This window comes from Achroia grisella, unplaced genomic scaffold, assembly GCF_030625045.1.
Source record: "Achroia grisella isolate CSIRO2021 unplaced genomic scaffold, CSIRO_AGI_Agris_v1 utg900, whole genome shotgun sequence".
NCBI classification, from domain to species: Eukaryota; Metazoa; Arthropoda; class Insecta; order Lepidoptera; family Pyralidae; genus Achroia; species Achroia grisella.
Genome location: NW_026713059.1, coordinates 2692428 through 2714336, shown reverse-complemented (window position 1 = coordinate 2714336; position 21909 = coordinate 2692428). Strand labels below are relative to the sequence as shown.

The 21909-nt window shown below is 31.9% G+C and overlaps 1 protein-coding gene across 1 annotated transcript in view; it reads right to left on the bottom strand.

The window, feature by feature from the left end:
* The window catches only part of LOC131853240 (uncharacterized), a 64877-nt gene that overhangs the window by 14624 nt on the left and 28344 nt on the right, over positions 1-21909 (bottom strand). The window contains exon 4 of the mRNA XM_059204081.1: positions 214-299. Within this exon, the coding sequence (XP_059060064.1) occupies positions 214-299 (86 nt within the window). The remainder of the gene's footprint in view (positions 1-213; positions 300-21909) is intronic.

Below are 21909 nucleotides of genomic sequence, written 5' to 3'. Positions count from 1 at the left end.
GTCTTAACAAACAAAATGTATGTAAATATATCAGCTGTCTGATACCCATAAAACAAGATCTGCTTTGCTTGGGACTAGATGGCGCTGTGTGTAGTTTTGGGCATGTTCGATGTCACGGCTGAATGAAACTGATATTCATGATAAGTAGTAAATAACTACGCCGTCACGCTCTCCAGCAATAAGTAGGCATATGAAAAATAGAGGAATACTCACTTTATAAATTCCATAGAAGAGAAATATGCTCAGAACAATCATGAACATCTGCGTTCCTATTATTGCAAAATATGCTATCTGTACACCTGAAACAATGCAAAACTTTTGTTAAAATAACTATGAAACTTTGTGAACAGCGTGGATTTAGTTTAACAGTTTCAGTTGAAATGATACCGTACTTTGAACAAATAATTACATACTGTATACACATTGTGATTCGGATATGGAAAAGACTGTAAAGATAAAATGGAGGTCATTAGTGAGAGTAACTATAAATAATATAGTAAAATTATTATAATATCGTACAATTAAGTTATGTAAATAATACATTATCTGTATTATGTAAATAATAAAAAATACTTAATAAATTTGCAAAAAAAATTATAATATTAGCAATACTTCCGAATGACGTTATCTTAGCAGCGTAGTAATATAATTTCAGATATTATGTACCTATATATATTCAGAACTTAGGAAATATTTCACATCCACTTTATACTATGTTGTTAAAGTTTACGATATTACTATTTCCAATTTGTTAATTATAACTTAATGATTACTTTATACAATGTAATAATAAAATATTACATCTATTAACAAGGGTATTTATTCAACGTGAATAGTAGAAGCAGTAAAACCAACAAAGACCACTGACGCAGAAAACTAACCACATAGCTGGCACAGATCTGGCACGTAATCGATTCTAGAGCGAACAAACAAATCGAGATGAAATCGATCACTTCGATTGCCCCGAGGGTATTGCCGTGATTGTGTTAGAATCTAGTAAACTACAAGTACACAACAGAGCGGACATTTCAATCGCCAGGTGGTAGAGAAATTCTTAGATTCTCGAAACGATTAGAAGATGAAACGGGAAATAAATAAATCATACTAAAGTAGTACACATTTCTTCCTCGGTATGTAATCAATCTGAAATAACAAATAAATCGGGAGAGAATCAATCACGTACATCGTGCGATCATTTTTATTTCGTTACTTGTTATTGAGATTGCATATGGCTCCTACACGAACGCCTGCTCTTAGATCAATTAACGAGTAATCTTTATACAACTAGTATAGAACGTATATATATATATACTACTCTTGAAATTAGACGTTTTATATATTAGTATATACATTATACTTCGTTTTATAAAAGTCTATGACTTTATAATGAACATGAATATAAGTACCTCCATAATTATTTCGCCTGGTAGATTTTACTAACGATATATAGATATTGTCAGTGTTAAAATTTTCATCATTATTATGCTCTAAATATCTACAAATTTTAACGACTATTTATCTGTTTGTGTAAGGTTTATTGGGAAACGACTTTACTTCGAGAAAATAAAAATATATAACAGATATATTGTTATGACGGGCTCATTACATGTGAAAACACATTATATTTGTTGTGAGTCCGTAAAAGCAGAATCATTTTACAAATATTTTATCACGTCAAAGTCACTCTTTTTTGTCAAAAGATATTTGTGTAGAAAATAGCAATAATATTATGTAAACTATTAAATTGCCCATCTTTGATATTTTTTTCTTTGTTGTGCTATAATTGTTTCTACTTTATGAAAGTCTTATGGATTCTACAGCCGGAGGTTGTAAAAAAAATCCAACCTTTTTCTTAACTTAAATTTATTAATATAAAATAATAATTACAATGCTTATAGTTCGATGTTAGAACAGAATATGATTGATTTATATAATTCTATAAAAATGAAATGTAACTATAGGCATGACGCGGTATGGCGTGATGCTCATTGCTGATCAAGCATTTGGTGCCGCGTGCAATGTTTATTGGGGACAGTGCAAATGCAGCAGTCCTTCTATACTAGGCTTGCGTAACACCTCCCCTCGTAGAACAGCGACTATTGAAGACGTTTGTCGTAAATTGAGCTGGGGGTTGCTCTGGGTTAACTCTCCTTGTTTCAGGAACAGTGTAGATTCCTTCCATTTCCATATGGTTGACTGGATGAGCTTGCCTGGTGTTGAGGTATTTTATGCGGAATTTATAATATGTAATGTCACAAGCAAGTACGCAAGCACTTACTAGTATTGCATATATCGGTATAGTCGTATGATATATACCGCTGTTATTTTCTGTCTGCAGTGTCAATAGCACCTCCATTGACATCTTCATATTTGTTTCATGCAGGTGATCCAGTTTGATCGAATTCAGTTTGAATGCGGGTTTCAGGGTTTTGCAAAGGTTTTGTCCGCAGGATAAATGTCTTTTCGTTGGAGTTGGAAAACTCACACTGTAGTGCCTATTCTTGAGTTTCTCGTAAGCTAATTTTGTTAGTGAAACAGTAATGGGGTTGCATGTGCGGTCCCGCTGCTGCGTGGTGATGAGCCTCTGGATACAGTCTTGGGGTGATTGATTCTGCATATTGCTGGGTGCGCCGCATAAGTACCATCTGCTCGTCTTCGGACATTCTGTCTCTATGTATTTAAAATCTTTCTCATGAAGAACAAGGAACGGATGGGGTGGTGATAAGATCTCGTGGTGATTATTGGGTATTATACATAATTTATACATATCATACGTAAAAGGATAGATGATGGGAACTTTATATATTATTTTATTATCTATATAATATGAACCTAACTTAATTATATAATATATTTCTCTAGTATCTAAATCTATTACTACTTTATCTGTACCATATATAGTAGTTATGTTATTAATCATAGTGCGGATTGTATACGAATCTAAAACAGAATGGTGCATAGTAGAAGTTTTTATAAAAGCTATTATAGTTAATTATAGTTATCGCTTACTATATCTATAATTTGAGATAAATGGGCATTTTTTTTACTAAATCATAGTCTCGTGTAGCTTCGTTTTCTATTATCTTACCTACTAAAATGTATATCTTATTCTGATTTGTTACTATATTACTTATGATTTTAGAATACTGAGCAGTCCAATATTTAGATAAACTAACATGTGCATTAAATTCAGATACTATTTTATTTTCATTATCTTGGAGAGATTTTATTACCTCGTTATACTTTTTACTATTGACCAGGAGCGTCCTGAAACAATTGGGCGCTTTTAGGGACTCTTTTTAATCTAGATTTAGCTACAGGACCACGTTTTTTCTTAGTATAAATATGTATAGGGAGGTCTGCCATTACAACGTCTTGTGTGTAACGGGGCACTAACTTTTGTCGGGAAGCAAAAGGATTTTTTACAAAAATCTGTTGTTCTGGTGAATACTGAAGTTCAGTTTCACGATCCTTATTATGATTTTCAGTAATATTTTGACGGGAGGAATTACAGAGTTCATGAACTGAGTTATATACTAATTTCATTTTATCTTTATGGTTATTCATATATTGCTGTAATAAATGAGTTGAGAGATCTATATCAAATGGATCTCGAGGATCAAAATGGCCAGTTATAATTTCAATCGGTTTACACTTTGTAAAACTATGTATACTACTATTGTAAGCCAGAAGGGCATATGGCATAAGATTTATTACCGATTCAGATTTATTATTTATTTTTAATATACGAAGGTGCTCTAGAATAGTTGAATGGAACCTTTCTACGATACCATTCTCATTCGGTGTATGAGGAGCTATTCTGTGGTGTTGAATTTTATGAACCCTGACGAATTCCGATATAAGTTGGTTGGTGAATTCCGGTCCATTATCAGTAACTATGGTTAGAGGTACGCCATGATGTGTACAAAAGTTTAACAACCCTTGCACGACACTGATGGCTGTGCCATCCCTTAAGTGGTAAGCTTGCGCATACTTAGAAAAAGCATCTACTATAGTTAGAAATTTCTCACTTTATATAGTTAATAAATCTAAATGAACTAATTCTAATGGTCTTGTGCCTGGTGGAACAATTCTGAACTGTTGTTTGATGGGATTGCGGTCATATTTTGCTTGACCACAAACTGTGCATTCGTTAATAAATTTAGTAATCTGTTCACGCATTTTCGGCCAATAATACTTATGAGATAGAGCTAAATGACATTCGTTAATGCCACGGTGATTCGTCTTTCCATCATGGTACTTATTAATGATCTCCTGTTGCCTCAGATATTCTCTTACATTTTCGACTTCTTTATTAGTTAATAAAATATTCATAGATGAATTTTTAAATGTTTTTTGTATAATAGGTACTACAGTGTACATATCTAGAAATGGATTTATAAGTAAACCTGTCTTAATTTTTGGATGAACATATTCTTTTATAGCATTAATGATGTCTTCTTCGAGATTAGATTTAGATATTTGTATTGATATACGTGTATGAGTATCGAAAGGTTTTGTTAAAATCGGTCTGCCTTTAATATCGCCTACGATGTTTAGAATTAACTGTTTCGTGAATTTATTTAATGGTTCGTCTGTTATGGGTATTTCTAAAATTGGATTTTCGTTGTCAGTATGCACAGTAACAGTATTAGAATTACTTGTAGCATCCGCGACGGTTAATGTTCTTGATTCGTCTACGGTTGGTGCATTATCAGAGGGATTAACTATAATAGACATAAGTTCGTCGTTATGCACTTCAATTCGTGAAAGCGCATCGGCGTTTGTATTCTGTTTACCTTGTTTGTAAACTACTGTAAAATCGTACTCACTTAATTTTAATCGCCATCTGGTAAGACGCGAATTGGGCTCTTTGAGACTCATAACCCACTGGAGTGGTTTATGATCCGTTATAATTTTGAATTTCCTGCCAAACAAGTATGGTCTAAAATACTTTGTTGCCCAAACTATAGCTAAAAGTTCTTTCTCAATAGTGCTATAATTAAGCTCGCTAGAATTGAGTGTTCTGGACGCATATGCAATAGGTTTGTCAGAACCTATTTGTCCTTGAGATAATACTGCACCGATAGCGACGTTAGATGCGTCGGTTGTTAACAAAAACTCTTTATCAAAATTTGGATATTGTAAAATAGGATCATTAGTTAATAGTTTCTTACAATGATTAAAACAGTTAATATAAGTCTGATCTAATGTTATTTTTGAACCCTTTTTTAGACATTGAGTTAACGGTTTAGTGAGGCGTGCGAAATCTGGTATGAATTTTCTATAATATCCTAGAAGGCCAAGAAAACGTTTGATTTCAGTTGTAGTTTTAGGAAAGGGGTAATTCTCAATAGCGTGGATTTTATTAGGGTTAGGCTTCACTCCTTCACTACATATAACATGTCCCAAAAACTCAGTCTCTAATTTTAAAAATTCTGACTTATCCATTTGTATCTTAAAATTGGATTCTCTTAATTTAGTGAATACTTTTTCTAAATTTAGGATATGTTCCTGTAGTGAGGTACTGTATACTATTATGTCATCTAAATATACGAGACATATGTCATTTTGAAGGTCTTTCAACAAGTTATCCATAACTCGTTGAAAAGTTGATGGTGAATTTTTAAGACCCATTGGCATTCTTAAAAATTCGTAATGACCGTTCTCTACATTAAAAGCAGTTTTGTGAATATCCTCTGAACTCATTTCTACCTGATAGAATCCACTAGCTAAATCCAAAGTAGTGAAGTACTGACACCTTCCAAGTTTGTCTAAAACATCTGTTATATTAGGTATGGGGTATTTGTCATCAATCGTTTTCTCATTAACCTTTCTAAAGTCAACGACAAGACGCCACTTGACTTTCCCTGATGCATCCGCCTTTTTGGGTACTATCCAGATCGGTGAACACCATGCAGAGTCAGATGGTCTTATGATATTTTGTTCAAGCATCTTATGAATCTGGTCTCTAACCTCTTGTCGATGAACATATGGATATCTATAACTTTTTGTGTGTACTGGAACTTCATCTGTAGTTTTTATCTTATGTTTGATCTTGTTGGTGAATGTAAGTGGTTCGCCCTCAAGATAAAACACATCAGCATAGTTTGCACATAATTGTTGTAAATTAATTCTTTCTTCCTCATTTAAGTGATCTGTACGGAGGCGAGATAATACGTCTTTAGCACGATCAGATAAAGTTTCAGTATTTTCACATTCATGGTTAAATATTTCAGCTTCAATTGGTCGATCCATTGAAAAGACAATATCATTACGCGTAGTGTTACTTAACTCGACCCAAGCTCTATTATTAACTACTTTTGTTACGCAATCGGAAATTAAACAGTTACAAATAATTTGATTTTCAATTAGTACATCGCCATCCTTGGTATTTACTGGTAATCTAACTAATTTTGAAGAGTTTGCTGGTATAATCTCTTCATAGAGATTTACGTTACGTGAATCATACATCTGTATAGGTATCTGCGTATTACGAGTGATTAGTAATTTATTTTTTAAATCAATATTTGAATCCCATATGTCAAGCAAATCAAAGCCTAATAATCCATCGAAATAATGGTGAAATTTGTATATAAAAAATTTTATATTATCATTTTCGTTAAATTCTGGGAAACAAGGCAAGTTAATAGAGTAATCATTTTTACTGGTAGCATGTACATTTGTTACTTCAAATGGTTCGTAATTAAGAGGAATGTGACTGAAATACTTTTGTACAGCTTCTGGACTGATGAAAGATTGATTTGCTCCCGTATCAATTAAAAATTTAAGAGGTGGATTACTAATCTGAATATACCCTAATTGTCTTTGTATATGGAAATTTAACTCTATTTTGGTTTTTCTGATGTTATAGCTTCCTGAAAATTTGAATTGTCCTGCACATTTGATGCTTGTTCAACCTCTTCTACTACCGGCATATCGGTATTGAAATCGGTGTTAAAGTAATAATCATTATATTGGTCGTAATTATAACAGTTTTCATATTCGTATTCCGGATAATAATAAATGTCACTATAATTATCGGTATATGCGGGATAAAATTCGTTGAAGTTCGCTTCGCGTGTTTTAAAATAGTTACTAGGCGGCGGGTTCCCGAATTTTCGCCAGTCATGTCCATAAGGAGGTAAAACTTTAGGGACATACGTGCTAACACCACTCATTGGGCGCGGCGAGTTGTTAAAATTAAACTGTTGAGGCGGCTGCCTGTTAGGAAGTCGGAATACGTTACTTTGAGGGTTATAGTTTGGTGGGGGTGCGCGCATAATTTGTTGAGTACGAGTGGGACCTCGTGGTGGTAATCCGTGTGGTGGTACATTATGTTTCCACCCTTGGTTTGGTTGCGGTTGAGTTGTAGATTGCCGTGTATTGAAACCCTGTTGTCTAGACGGTCCCGGCATATTGAAAGGAATGGATTTCGGTATAAAGTTATTTAGGGGTAAGTTATGCGAATTATGAGCTTGTTGCCAATCCTTTTTTTGTACGGTATTTTCATAGCGCTGTTGCATATATAAGGTATTGAGCTCCTCTTGAACAAATTCAAGGGCTCTTTCTATGGTTTCAGGGCGCATACAGCGTATCCTGTAACCCAAGGGGTCTTTTAAACCACGTAAGTACGCTTGAAGAGTAAGCTTTTTATAAAGCGCGCGTTTAGCCTCTATAGTTGTTTGAATTGATTCGTGAAGTGATATGTATGTCATTAAGGTGCTGTATAAATTTTGACAACGCTCGTAGAATTCCTGGGGGGTGCTAGACCCTTGCGTCTGTACAGATAAGTCACTGTATAAAGCTGTTTCATCACGATGATCGGCAAAATTATTGATTAATGCACTCCTAATACCCTGCCAATTTTCTGGTAACCCGTTAGAATTAATAAGTCTAGCAGCTTGTCCCGAAATCTTATTTAAGATTCCGTTAATTAACGCTAAATTAGCTAGTTCATTGCCCGGTTCAGTATTACAGTGTGTTAAAACTAACTGGTCACAAATATTAATAAATCTTGTTAAAATATGTGGATTGCCGTCGAATTCCGGCACTAACCTAAGGGACTTATATATGGTATCGATGTCGCTGCTATTCATTTCTATATGTAAATTTCTATGTTGGTCTAAAATATTAATTCTACTATTACTTGACTTACTACTACCTATCCTAATATTCCGTGATTCTCTAGGATGAAAAATCTTGGATACTTAAAATTACACACATAAAATAATATTAAAATATATTAAAGTATGGGAAGTAAGGACTGAGAAAGATTCTAAGTACTTACTGCATATTACTCGAACGTAGAGCAGGTACAGGCGGATCTTGATACACTTTCGAATTTTTGAATAACTCCACTGTAGAAATCCCGTAGAATTCGAATACTCAAATATATCTATATATATTTTTATGAGTATCCTACCGACTGCGCCAATTATGGATTCTACAGCCGGAGGTTGTAAAAAAATCCAACCTTTTTCTTAACTTAAATTTATTAATATAAAATAATAATTACAATGCTTATAGTTCGATGTTAGAACAGAATATGATTGATTTATATAATTCTATAAAAATGAAATGTAACTATAGGCATGACGCGGTATGGCGTGATGCTCATTGCTGATCAAGCATTTGGTGCCGCGTGCAATGTTTATTGGGGACAGTGCAAATGCAGCAGTCCTTCTATACTAGGCTTGCGTAACAAAAGTCTTATTATAAACAATAACGTTGGTAAAAAAATACTTTTAATGTACATGTCAATTTGCTTATAAACTTCAAATTAAGCAACAAATTTATATAAAGATCACTTATTTTTGTTTTATTGTATATTGGCAAACCATTAAAAAAATTATTTCTATTTTTGATCTGGATACCACGTAGTAAATAAAAAGTGTAGGTGATTTCTAACAAAATATTTAGTTGATTTCATTATTCAACAGTCAAGAAAACGTTGAGAGATAAAACAATAACATGTTCATAGTACTATTAGAACAAAAGCTGACTAAACTATAAGGATTAAGTGAAACCAACCAAAGTAATATAATTGAAACTAGTTATGATTCTTGAGTAAATGTTGCTTATTCTAAGTCAAGCTAAAGTTGTCATAATAAACGGATCCCGTTACTGGGACCAAGCAACTTGCTTTGCAAGCTGTGTTCCTGTTTCAACATTGAGAATTTGCATTGAAATTACTAGATACAGGGAGAGTAGGCTCTGGAAATGGATGCAGAGGATATTCCTGCACGCCTAGAGAGAAGGTCCCTTTGATAGGACCCATGCTCTGGGCAAATGCGAAAACTGTCAGATATTTGGCCGGTAAAAATCCGGCAGATCCCATCAACCCTTAAACCTTGGTGAGCCTTCACGAAGATTTTCCTGGCGTAAAAAAACAAAGGTACAGACATAATGCATTGATCCTCAGAAATGGCTAAACATGGGTCGTAAAAAGGGTTGAGCTGTTTTAGGATTCCCAAATTCCAACATGCCTAAGTATTTAAAAAAAAAATTAGGTTTTGAATATCAAATTGTTTTAGTAAACACTATCCTTACTCATATTTAATCTAAATCGTTCATGACGGCTTATACGTGATATAAAACGAGGCGAGTAGCTCCGAACACAACCTAAGTAAACCCGATATAAATAATTTAAAGTTTAGTTTAATCTTGTACGTATTTAGCACCCACAATTTTAATTGCGTGGTAGTAACCTCAGATTACAATTTAAGTCGGTTTATTGTTATAAAAAATATGTATTATAACACTGCTTAGAGCTACTACTTTAGAAACTAATAACTCAATAGACTCTAAAAGTCGTAATTTCAATGGGTGTTTTTAAAGAATATCGGACACATTACATAGTTAAATAAAATTATTTATCATTGATACTAATTTTTATCTTCATATATATATTTATGTTTAAAAACTTAAAAAAAAAATATGTAAATATCTAATGAGTCAAACTATTAATAATTATATAAATAGTTCGTGTTTCCAAAACCGCAATTAAATTGGACATAAGAAACAAAAGAACAATTACAGTAACTCTATTCAAATTTCGAATTCAAAGCACTCAATTGCAGGAACAAACTTGACATTACCACTGGCTAGAAAGTAATATTTGTTAACATTATTAAAGAGGGCATTGTTATTAATAGCATAGGTAACATAATATGGTTACAGAGACTGGTGGCGTTATTACTTGCAATTCAAGTCAATAGGTGAAAACCAACGTGGTTAATTTTTGATAAGTTCGTCGCGATAGGAAAACTGATCTAACTTAATCCTCATTTTATCAAACTCCACTGGTACCCCGCCAGCGTATATCGTTAACACAAGCGGGTGCGCCATTCCATATTCATCCATTAAAAGAACATTATCTTTTGGTGGGCCGGCTAAATTACAATCTTTTTTTATTGCTGCAAAGTACATCCAAACATAAAAGAGGAAAAAGTTGTTATTACTTTCTGGAAAAACGTTTGAGTCACTCATGAATATTTAATAGTCATATATTTTTTAATATATACTTACTAAAAGAAGGGTTGAATATAGGTAAATAAGAAAAATGCAAATTCTAAAATATTCCCTAAATAAAGTCACTGCAATTAAGTCTTTATAGAGTCAGGCTACAAAGACCCTTTTTAGTACAATTGCTAAAAAGGTTGTACAATTTGTGGCTTCACAGCATACACGTATTATCCAATTTCAAGGACTAACTATTTAGTTCTGTACGACTACAAACTCGACTTTATTTAGTTACCTGACTACGGCGGAACAAAAAGAAAAGTTTTGATTACAATATCTAATTACCTATAACCCAGGATTATTATACCAAAGCAACACAGTTAATGATACTATTATATACACAGAGAATGTTATTCATCATACTGAATCAATTACCATGAGAAAAAAAAATTGTTCAACATCGTCAATAATATATCAGGCATGACATTTTAGTCCTCAGCAATAGCAACGCATGAATGGAAGTCACATGATAACGTGATATCCGTGGTCCTGTTTATGTGACAATCAGGTGACGGTTACCGTCTAACAGGTGAGTCGTCAACTTGTTTGCTATACCAATTATATAAACACAAATAAATTGAGCGAATTCTTACCCCCTCTGATCGACCCCCCGTTCAATTGAAACGAAAATCGAAATTACGACGGCCTGAGCCAAGGTTCGAGCCCATAGCGGTGGCCTCAGTCTAGTCGTATCTGTCAGTCGGAAATTGGCCTTCAGCCGCTCCATAAGTCATTCCGCGTGTTTGGAGTGCCATCTGCACTCACCCCCTATCGTCCGGTGATGCTGTAAAGTCCTACTATAGCGTTAGAGTAGTCCGAAAACAAAAACTCTCTTTTTATTATAAACAGTATTTTTTTTTATTTATTTTCAGATTTATACTACATTATTTGATAAAACCAGTTTAGTTTTATGGGTAGGTACGTGGCCTGGCTTCTTTTAGCTCCCTAAAGCCGACGACAAAACCTGTTTGCTTTGTATGGCATTTCTTCTCTCTAGGTATCTACCTAGAAAGAAAATGCCATAACTCAAACAATTCGTTGATTTCAAATTCTCTTCACTCCTACAGAAATTACTGCAATTAATATTTAAACTGATTTATGGAAATTAATATATAGTAATTGTTCGGCTGTGTCGATATAATAATATTTTATTTTCAATAACTATTTTAAATGTTAATTCTGTGATATATAATATATAGCTAGCTTTGTATAAATGCTAATAATAATATCAAGGAAAAGGTCTAACGAATCACATAATCAACATTTAAAAAAGTTATTGAAATAAAATATTTTAATTAAATACGGTTACAAAACAGTATCCTGTATCCATACATAACAAATAACACGTAAATTATAAAATGGGTATTTAATAAATCAAATTCCATGTGTATTTTTGTGTGAAAACAATGCGAACGCCATCCGATAGCAGCCATTAACAATGGCTCGAATTCCCGCCAACTGCGACTTGATAATGAGAATTCTTTCCTTTCACGACCTCTCTACCAGTATGCGATACCCTACATTTTCTTCTAATGAATTATTACGATTCTATTTAGTAGTACCTGGGCGACCGCGTGTCGTGTTTTCTTCTAATCTCATTTAAACTTAAAGAAAAAACCATTACAGAAGATAAGTTATGAATTTTAACACATTTTTGTAATTGGAATGGCAAACATGCTGCCAGCATAATATGATACCACCTGATGATAAACAGTAACCTTCACCTATATACATGAATGAACTAAAGTCATTACGTTATCTTGTAAAAACCATGATATTTCTAATGTATTTCTATTCTAGAGATATACATAAGAAGATATACATTAAATTTAGTATCATTTGGGAATTTTTTGTAGAATTGTCTATTAACCTTATATTTTGTATCTATTGTCTTCATGTTGAACTAACATTATTAATATACCAAAGTTATTTTTTTATCTTCGAGAGTCGAATACCTTTATTTACCACAAAATTAATCGCATTATGATCCATTTAAGTAATAAATAATTAATACCAGAAATACTAATATATATTAATACCGAGTCGCTATTGTATTTTTCTTTGAATACTAATAATATGTATTATCAAAACCAGTATTGGCGACTATTCATACTAAATATATTATTAATTCCTTAAACTCTAAAATATCTACGAAATATTGTATTTAATATCAGCGTCCATTAAATTACAAGTATACTAAAGATATAAGAATTAACACCTGGATAAAATACTCGTATATATCAATTAAATAAAAATATAACAATACATGAGTGTGTAGTATCTAATGGCATTTCAGAAACAGTAGCTACAAACTTGGTAATTACATTGTACACAAATTTTGCTAATTAGTATATAAATAGCAGTCCATTTAATAACACAACATACATTACGCATTGTTTATTAGCCCTATTCTCGTAATTCAATAATCTTTTGAGGCGCAAGAAAGTACACACCACAGCGTAATCGAATATATAAGTATGTAGTTTCTTGTATACCGCTCCCGTGATTCAAAATGAATGGAATTTTTAACGAAGTTTACCTTAAAAATTCTTTGTAAAGTTTTAAACTTTAGGAAATACTTTAAAATCTCCGCGTGGGCTAATGATATTCTTTACAGTAAGCGGAACACACGGCTTCCACGCGTCACGTTCTGAAGAAGAATTGTTTCGTTTATAACCCCCTCTTAGTCCCCATATTTTATTGTATGTAATTTAAAGCGAATAACCCACTTAACGCAGAGGAATAGCAGCTTAGAACGTAATGGGGGTTGGAATGAATAAGAAATCCTTATTTAATCTCTGTGATGGAGATTTCTGTGTGCACGAAATGTATTATGTATGTAGATTTCGTGTACATACGTAAACATATCGCTAATGCGCCATTCCTTTGTTTAATGTAGGACACATTAGCAGCAAGTGGTGCCAGTTTTAAAGTGAATATCTTTAAAATGTCAGCTTAAAATTCATGTATATAATAGAAAATATAGTAGAAAGAATATTTTAAACATTATACCAATTTAACTATGACATTCTTACTGACCAAAGCCTTCATACTAAGGAACGGGTCGACTCATATCAATATGTATGTGTATGTATTTTCAATATAATGGTGTTATTTACATCCAAATATATAAACGACGTTCGCAATAAAATAATAAAATTAGCAGTTGATTTCTTTCCAGTTCTTCTCCAATGAAACGTTAACTTATAGTACAAGGTTTCATTAGAAAATAACATAAAATATGTGTATAAGGTAAGTGACTAAAGCGGCATATTTATTAATTAACTCTTTTTGCACTAGAAATGTAATATAATTAACGAACACAATTTACAGATTAAGATGGTAAAGAAGGCGATCTTATAGCTTAACCATTCTCTTCCAGTCCTCCTCGACTTTTATGAATTTAATTTTAACTTTAAGTTCCGTTTAAGTATTTTAAAACGGTTCTACCAACGTTATACGTATATGAGTTTATGATTTGGTATTTTTTTATATATACTAGATATGTCGAACTAAAAGTCATTTAATCATAGAAATTTTCGGTCACTTATCACGTCTAAATTTATTTACCATCCAATTTCAAAAGCTATTTGAGTTGAGAAGAACGCCATGAATCTCATTAGTACATTGATGTACGAGTATTATGCCTTTATAGTATATATAATTGTAAAGCATTAGAGCTCTTCTGTCATTTGCAGTATGTCCATCCGTAATAGCCCATTAACGTCTCACAGTAAGGGGCGGTTCTCTTCCCTAAGAGGAGGATTAGCCTACTATTAAAACGCTGGCCAGACGCAATTTCATGTCAAGTTCCTACTCTTGCACCGACCTATTTGTGCTTTGTAACCATCGTCTATTTTTCATACATTTGTCACAAAGTACGCTACTCTATAACAATATTAGTAGTATAAATGCGCTAGTAAGTGAGTCTATCTTTTTACCTTTTCACAATTATACGGGTGAACAGGTCTTACTGTGGAAATAAGGCGAGTGGGTCTCCTGTAATATCAGGCTCACTGTACATACCATACCTGTAGGTATTTCACGGCCCTCGTGCTCTTTAATATGAGAAAAAATAACCATCATGACTATTTTTCAAAAAATATAACGTAAGGCTATAAGTAACTTTACGAAGTATATATACATTTTTTCATTTTTAGTATATAATTATTATCTAATTATTTGGACACATTGTAGGTACTTATGTTACCTAGGTTCTAAACAAATGGTTTTGTTCAAAGTAGCCGATAACAGTATGATATAACTATTTCATATATCTGTACTAACATAATAAATCCATATTATTAATAAATGGAGGCTAAGTAATAGTAGTATTACATATTTTGTGATCTAGTTCTTTTTTAAATAGGTACATTGTCCACAGATTTCTTATATTATACTACGCTGAAGAAATCCTTTTATATGTATAATTACGGTAGTGTGTAATTATATACTCTTGTATTATGTTCTCTTGACACTTTGGATCTTGCCATATTAACGTGAGATTTTAACCCACGTGTTTTAAATTTTATGACATCATTACTTTGACATTAGATAGTACGTAATTCTAAGAGTAAAGTAATATATCTAATTTCACAACGGATCTAATGCATTTCAATAGATTGAGAGGATTATTAATAACTAGTCCAACACAATATATACATCTAACTATATCTCGATAAACTTCAATATAACCGGAAGTTATTATAAGATCGTTGGCGCATAATTTATAAACTAAATAGGATGTTAAATATTAATTTCCTGGCTTTCAATATACAAATTTTTGTTTGAACATATTGAAAATAAACATGGCGATTCAATTTGTAAACTCTCTTATTGCTAAAAAGTTCCATTACCTCGACATCGTATTTGACAATCACGGTGGTCTATCGGTTTAACACACCGTCTTACTTCTGATGGTCGTGGGTTCGATTCCTCGCACGGCACAAACATTTCTATTCATGAGTATGATTGTTTGTATCGATCTGGGTGTATTCTATGTATAATACGAGTATATAATACGATGTATCAGTTACCTATTACCCATAATTGTGTTATAGGTACTAGTACTTTAGGTAGCTTAACTTAGGTCTAGATGGCGCTCTGTGAGTTATCCTAAGATTATTGTAAATATTACTGAAAAACCTTACTATACAACATTACGGCAATATCACAGCGGTGAATATAAAAATCAGTTGGCGGGTATACTAGTGTGAAGTTGGTCCGATTTGCTACATACGAGGCGATCAAAAAGCAATCTAAAACTCTCCCCACTACTACTCCGATATTTCTCCTGATTATAGTATCATATGGTGTATGATACTATAATCAGGAGAATAATAGGTCAGTTATTTTTTTATGTAATTGGAATGGCAAACAAGCTAACAGGCTACCGTGCGTGCGTGCGTGATGGTAAACGGTAACAGTAGTTTACATACATGATATGAAATAGAAGAATGAATTAGAAGGCGAGTTCTTACGGTCTAAATTTATGTGTTTTGTGTGTGTAAATTTTTTACCATAACAGGAAAAAGAAACGATGTTATTTTTGTAATTAGTAGGGTTTACTTTTGTTTGGTAGTCATTGTTTTTTGTAAACAAAAACATGTACTTGTTTAGGAAATTTAGTTCAATTTTGTTTCGTATAAACCTGCATAAAAGTTGTGTTAGGTAAATTAGCATAGAGAGGACACAATCAGGGTATGTGTTGAAACAGTTTGTCCTTTTCTCCATTGTACTTTCACTGTGATCCCTTTCTCGATACGATTAGATAAACAAATCTGTGGTAATATAAACATGTGGGTGAGCAAAATTATAATTTGATTTGATTATAACAAAGTCTCGAGTCTACCTGCTTTAATTTTTTTTAGAAAAGTTTATATATTTTTAATATCTATGAATATTGACCTTATGTTGAAGTAAAACGGTAACATTTAATAAGATTTTTATTAAAGGTTTAGAATTTTTTTTATTAGAAACGTAAAAGTGTTTTTGAGACAGGTCAGTAAATTATTATACAAAAAAATATTTTAATTAATGTAGATACTAAAACGTTAAAAAAACGTTAAATAACGATAAATATTATATATATTGCTTAAACGGTTTTAAAAAAAATTGTAATACAGTAATTTCCAGACTACTGTATGAATGTACTTCATGGAGAAAATTTAAACAATTTTCTCTATATACGTTCAATTTCGCAGACTTCCGAATAAAATCTAAATAATTATAGATATGTAATAATCAGACATAACAGAAAAGAGAGATCTATTTATATTAATATTCCAGTATGGATGGACATTATTTACCGTGACGCACACGTAATACATAAAAACATAGAGAAGCTCTATACGTGACATTGGCCAATATCCCGCGCATTATCATAACTCTGGCAACCAATAAGTAAAAATACTTTGTATCCGATTTAATGGATACTTCTAAATTCGATACGTTTTATCCCTCTTGAGAATAGAACAACTTTAAGAGCCTGTACTGAATAAAAGACCTTTTTGTGATTCCTCGGGGATGCCAACTTCCTTTAACTTACAGAAAGTTATGGATTAAAGAGTTGGCTATGATAACATTTTTAAGCGGATGCATACCTAGCTTTATTTTTCAACCATGTTTAAAAAGGTGCTTCTTAATCCCACTACATGTATGTCCTCAATTTTTAATGCAATTAAAAGTGTATCAAAATCTTAGTCAATTCAATGACATTACAATTTGTAACTAAAACGCCGCTAGTTTAAGTATTCGACAGTACAAACGATGAAAAAATCTATTTGGTATCAAATAGCGTCATAGATGCTTTTTATTTTTTAAATGTGGTCAGTAAATTCCTGAAGGCTTTTCATAATCAAACTTAAAAAATTTAAAAATAAATCGGGATTCAGACTTGCGTTTGAAAACCTAAAAATAAAAGCCGTTTTAATATTTTATTTCCATTATGGTTTTGCATTCCGTACATATTTAATAATTACAACCATTGGTTAAAGTGAGCTTTAAATTCAAAAGAGTTTCCACGAGACCTGGAATTAATAAAACCGTATTTGTCTTTCGACGAGCGGGGCTGAAAAAATATATCTCTGGTTTGTACTACGTACTATTATATCGGTATTCGTACTTTAGAACGTTGAAATATATGACTGGCATTTAATACTTCTGTATATAATCAGCATTTTAATAAAAAAAAATTAAATCAATGTCCACTCAATTTGAAAAGGGTTAGAATCGAAATTAGTTTCAGCTCAAACAATACTTTTTTATATATTACTTTTCCTCAAGAATGAAAGTGAAAACGAAATAATTAGCAATAAAAAGTATAACATATATCATTATAAATACTAGTCAGCAAGTTCCTGAGTATTGTTTAGAGAAAGTCAATGAATTTATTATGGGAATGGGAATAAAAATTTAACAACCTTTAAATAAATTTAAAAATAATATATAGACTAATATAGACTAAACAAAGCCTATTACTCACTAAAATGACAAAAAGTGAATGGCAATAGTTGTACATGAACGGATTTTCATTTAATGTTAGACACCTATATATAAGTATATAATGTAAATAAACTGGCTTTTAAAAAAAAGAAATTTAGTTAAGATTTTAGCCAGTTCTTCTCAATTTAATCTGTATACTAGATACTAATATAAATAATTTGACGTTCATAAGCGGTTAAAATTTACTGTATGAATAAATAATTTTTGATTTGCTTTTAATAATTTAATATAACTATTTATGATCCCGGTCACTATAGATTAACACAACAATTTATAGCTCATAAACACTTAGGCAAGGATCACATATTTTGTGAATATCAATTTCCCAAATAGAAATATACATCCTGTTTCATTGTGACGGGTTTCAATTATCGGCAGACCGCTTCAGACATTGGTAAATTGAGATAAATTACAATTATTCCTTGTTTCGGAAAGCAGTATATTCGTTCTGCTAGATATTTAACCATAGAAGTGTTAAACAAATTAACGGAAGCAAACAAAATAAGCAAATAGTTGTGAGCGCTGTACATTTAGGCTTGTAGATTTAATACCACAACTCAAGATATACATATAGGAATTAAATTTTAGCGAAACTAAATATATTTATAGCAATGTCAAGTTGACATATGCTTTTGTATCTGGTATAGAATTACAAAGTCATATTTTTTTTATACCATGACGTAACAAGCATACGGCCCATCTGATGGTAAACAGTTATCGTAGCCTATGAACGCTTGAAATACCAGAGGCCAACCCTTAAGAAACCTTAATATACCCTTCTTGAAAAACCCCATGGTGTAGTCTCTCGAGAAAACCCGGGCAGGTAGTTCATTTCACAAATATAAGTGTATGCGATAGAAAGCTCGTCACTTTTCCCACATGCTGGAACCTAAGTGGTATCGGACAGTGCGGTTTCAGAGGAGATTTTGAAAGAAGCCAAATTGAACTAGAACTGTAACTTCTAAAGAAAGCTACTGGTGACAAAAATAGATGACACAAGTCTCAAATAGATGGCTCTTCTCTCTTAATCTCTTAATTTGCTTATATTATAAGTATTTTAATTAAAAAACTGCTACCAAAATCACTAACAGTTCAGAAAATGTAGAAGTTTATTTTCAAAATTTATTAAATAGTATAAGCTACCAGTTGTAAGTACTTACTCTATAATTACGCTTGTAGCTCTGTTTGATATCTATATACTCGACAGACTTTATCGCAGTACTACCAGTGTTATCATGAATTATCAGGTGTAATCAATATCTAGCTTACAGAATCAATGGAACAATATTCAAGCCACTTCCGACCTATATTTAAATTAAAAAACTGTTTTCATGAAAAGAATTCAATAGGAACTCAGGGCCGCATTCAAATGAAATTCACTGTGTCTATGTTACAATAAATGCTATACATGTGAAAAAACGTGGAACGTTTCAATTGGCCCTATAAAATATTTCACTGAACATTTTTCACATTCTCTTATTTTTGTTTCGCTCTTTTGTACGCATGGTTTTTATTTTATCATAATTGGTGTAGATTATACAAAATTTGGTACAAACTAACACTATTCTTTAGTATTAGCTTGTTTGAAAAATCGTATAATTTTCAAATTAATGAGAAGAAGAAAAAATATTTATACGTAATATGAAATTACAGAGCACACAGGTATGAGATCTTACTCGTTAGGAATGGCAACGTATGAGTACATTCGTGTATCACATATAGACTATGATCGTCACTTACCAACAGTTGGATGCATCAGGTGTTATTCCTGTTAGGTATATAAAACAAATTATTTTTACATAACGAAATCAATATTCGAAACTTGGAACTACCATAGATGTCAATCTAATTAGAACTTTCGAATACAATGAAAACATTGAACAACCACCAAAATAAACTATAATTTTAGCTAACAAATTCGAAATTCAAATCTTAGGTCAACATGAACAGATGAAGAAAACTTTTAAGTAAATAAAACATCGAATTGTCACTAACATTTTTAAACTTTTACACACTTATCTAAGAACGCTTAAGAGCGTTTACAACTTTTTTTACAATAGAATATAATGCAAATGAATCCTTATATTTCTCATTTTAACATCTCCTAGTGTTGTGTCTACCATGTCAGTCATTCTGTCATATCAAAATGTTTAACAGCCATAACAGAGTGGCAAGTACAATAATGTATGTTCTTTATTTTTGTTCTAACTACGTTTCAAAACACAACCTTTTCTTCATGTTTCTCAAATCTAGAGTACACTTAAGTCACAAATTTTTACATATAAATAAACCCAAGAATTGCTAGGTTATTTTATTAAAATATTTAAATTATGAAATCTGCAATCTTCGATCCATCCACTATACTCGTATTTTATGTACATACACTATAATACTTCTAAAACAATACTTAAATTAATATATTATATGTATAGTATGTTTATGGAAGAAATATGACACATAATAATGTAATAACATTATAAATATGAGAATGTGTCTGTCTGCCTTTCTGTTTGTTATATACGACACTAGCTTCTCGCCCCGGCTTCGCACTAATGTACGTGTTTTATATATACAAACTTTCCTTTTTAATCGCTCTATCTATTAAAAAAACTATTTTAATATCCTTTGTATAGTTTTAAAGATTTAAGCATACATAGGGACGGACAGCGACAGCGACTTTGTGTTATACTATGTAATGATTATAATATTTACGAGTTTATTCAAGACAAAACGGCTAAACAAATCAATAGGAAATGTAATTTTAAGTGAAGATATACCTATAGTGCCCCCAGACCGGATATATGCTATCGTTTATACCAAAAAATAAAACGAAGTCATAGGAAATTGCTAGTTATAATATATATTTCAACACAAATCACGAAACAGACATTGAAATTATGACTACATTATATGTATTTAGCCAAGATGTTTGCCAGCAAATATTGGCGTTACGTGTAAATATCAAAATAGGCTGCATAATGAGTTGTGGAACGTATAGAATGAACCTTTTATAAGGAATTCATTACTTGGTAATTGCCTCTTCCTTACTCCAGTACCTACTCATATTTTTATGGCAGAAGGAAATTGTTTTCCTTTGTGTTCATAGTAAGTAAGGCATGTTTTTATAGCATTCTTTAAGATGTGATCAATTGATCAATCGTTTTTTTTTTATCAACACGATTTCCTATAAAATATAAATGTATATTAATGCATAAAACTCATAGATATTTTAGTACTTTACCGAGCGTTTATTGATAACGCATGACATTTTTATAACTTTCCTCTAAATATGGACTATCCAACACTATAACAATTTTCCAATGGAATCGGATTTTTTTTAGAATTAAACGTACAAAACGTACATACTAACTCCTCAGCTGAAATATATTAGTATAGACAAAGGGCCCTTAAATTATTATTACTTTACATAATATTTTTTGCTTCCTACAGAGACTAATTAAGAGATATTTCAAGTCTCAGGACAGGCCCTCCTGGGTACGGCGAATAAGGCAAAGCCACAGATAAAATAATATTCTATTGAAAGACTAATATAAGGTAATAGTTGAATCTCCAATGTTTCGAAATATAAGCTTATTTTATTCATTGCAGTCAAGTAAAACAAGTAATAAAAAAGATAACTTAATAACAATCTTGTTACAAACTCTTCGCACACTTTTATATATATTTTTTGTATCAATTTTTAATGTCTTTTAAAAGTGTGCAAAGACATTTTACATTTTATATATTTTCTAGCTGATCCCCCAAAAGCTTTTTTGCCATATACATTAACTATTACCACCACTATTAAAAAATAGAAGATATAAAGATAATAGAAGGGTTCAGTGTTTTATGTATTTTTAAATGCCAAATTATAAAAAAAAT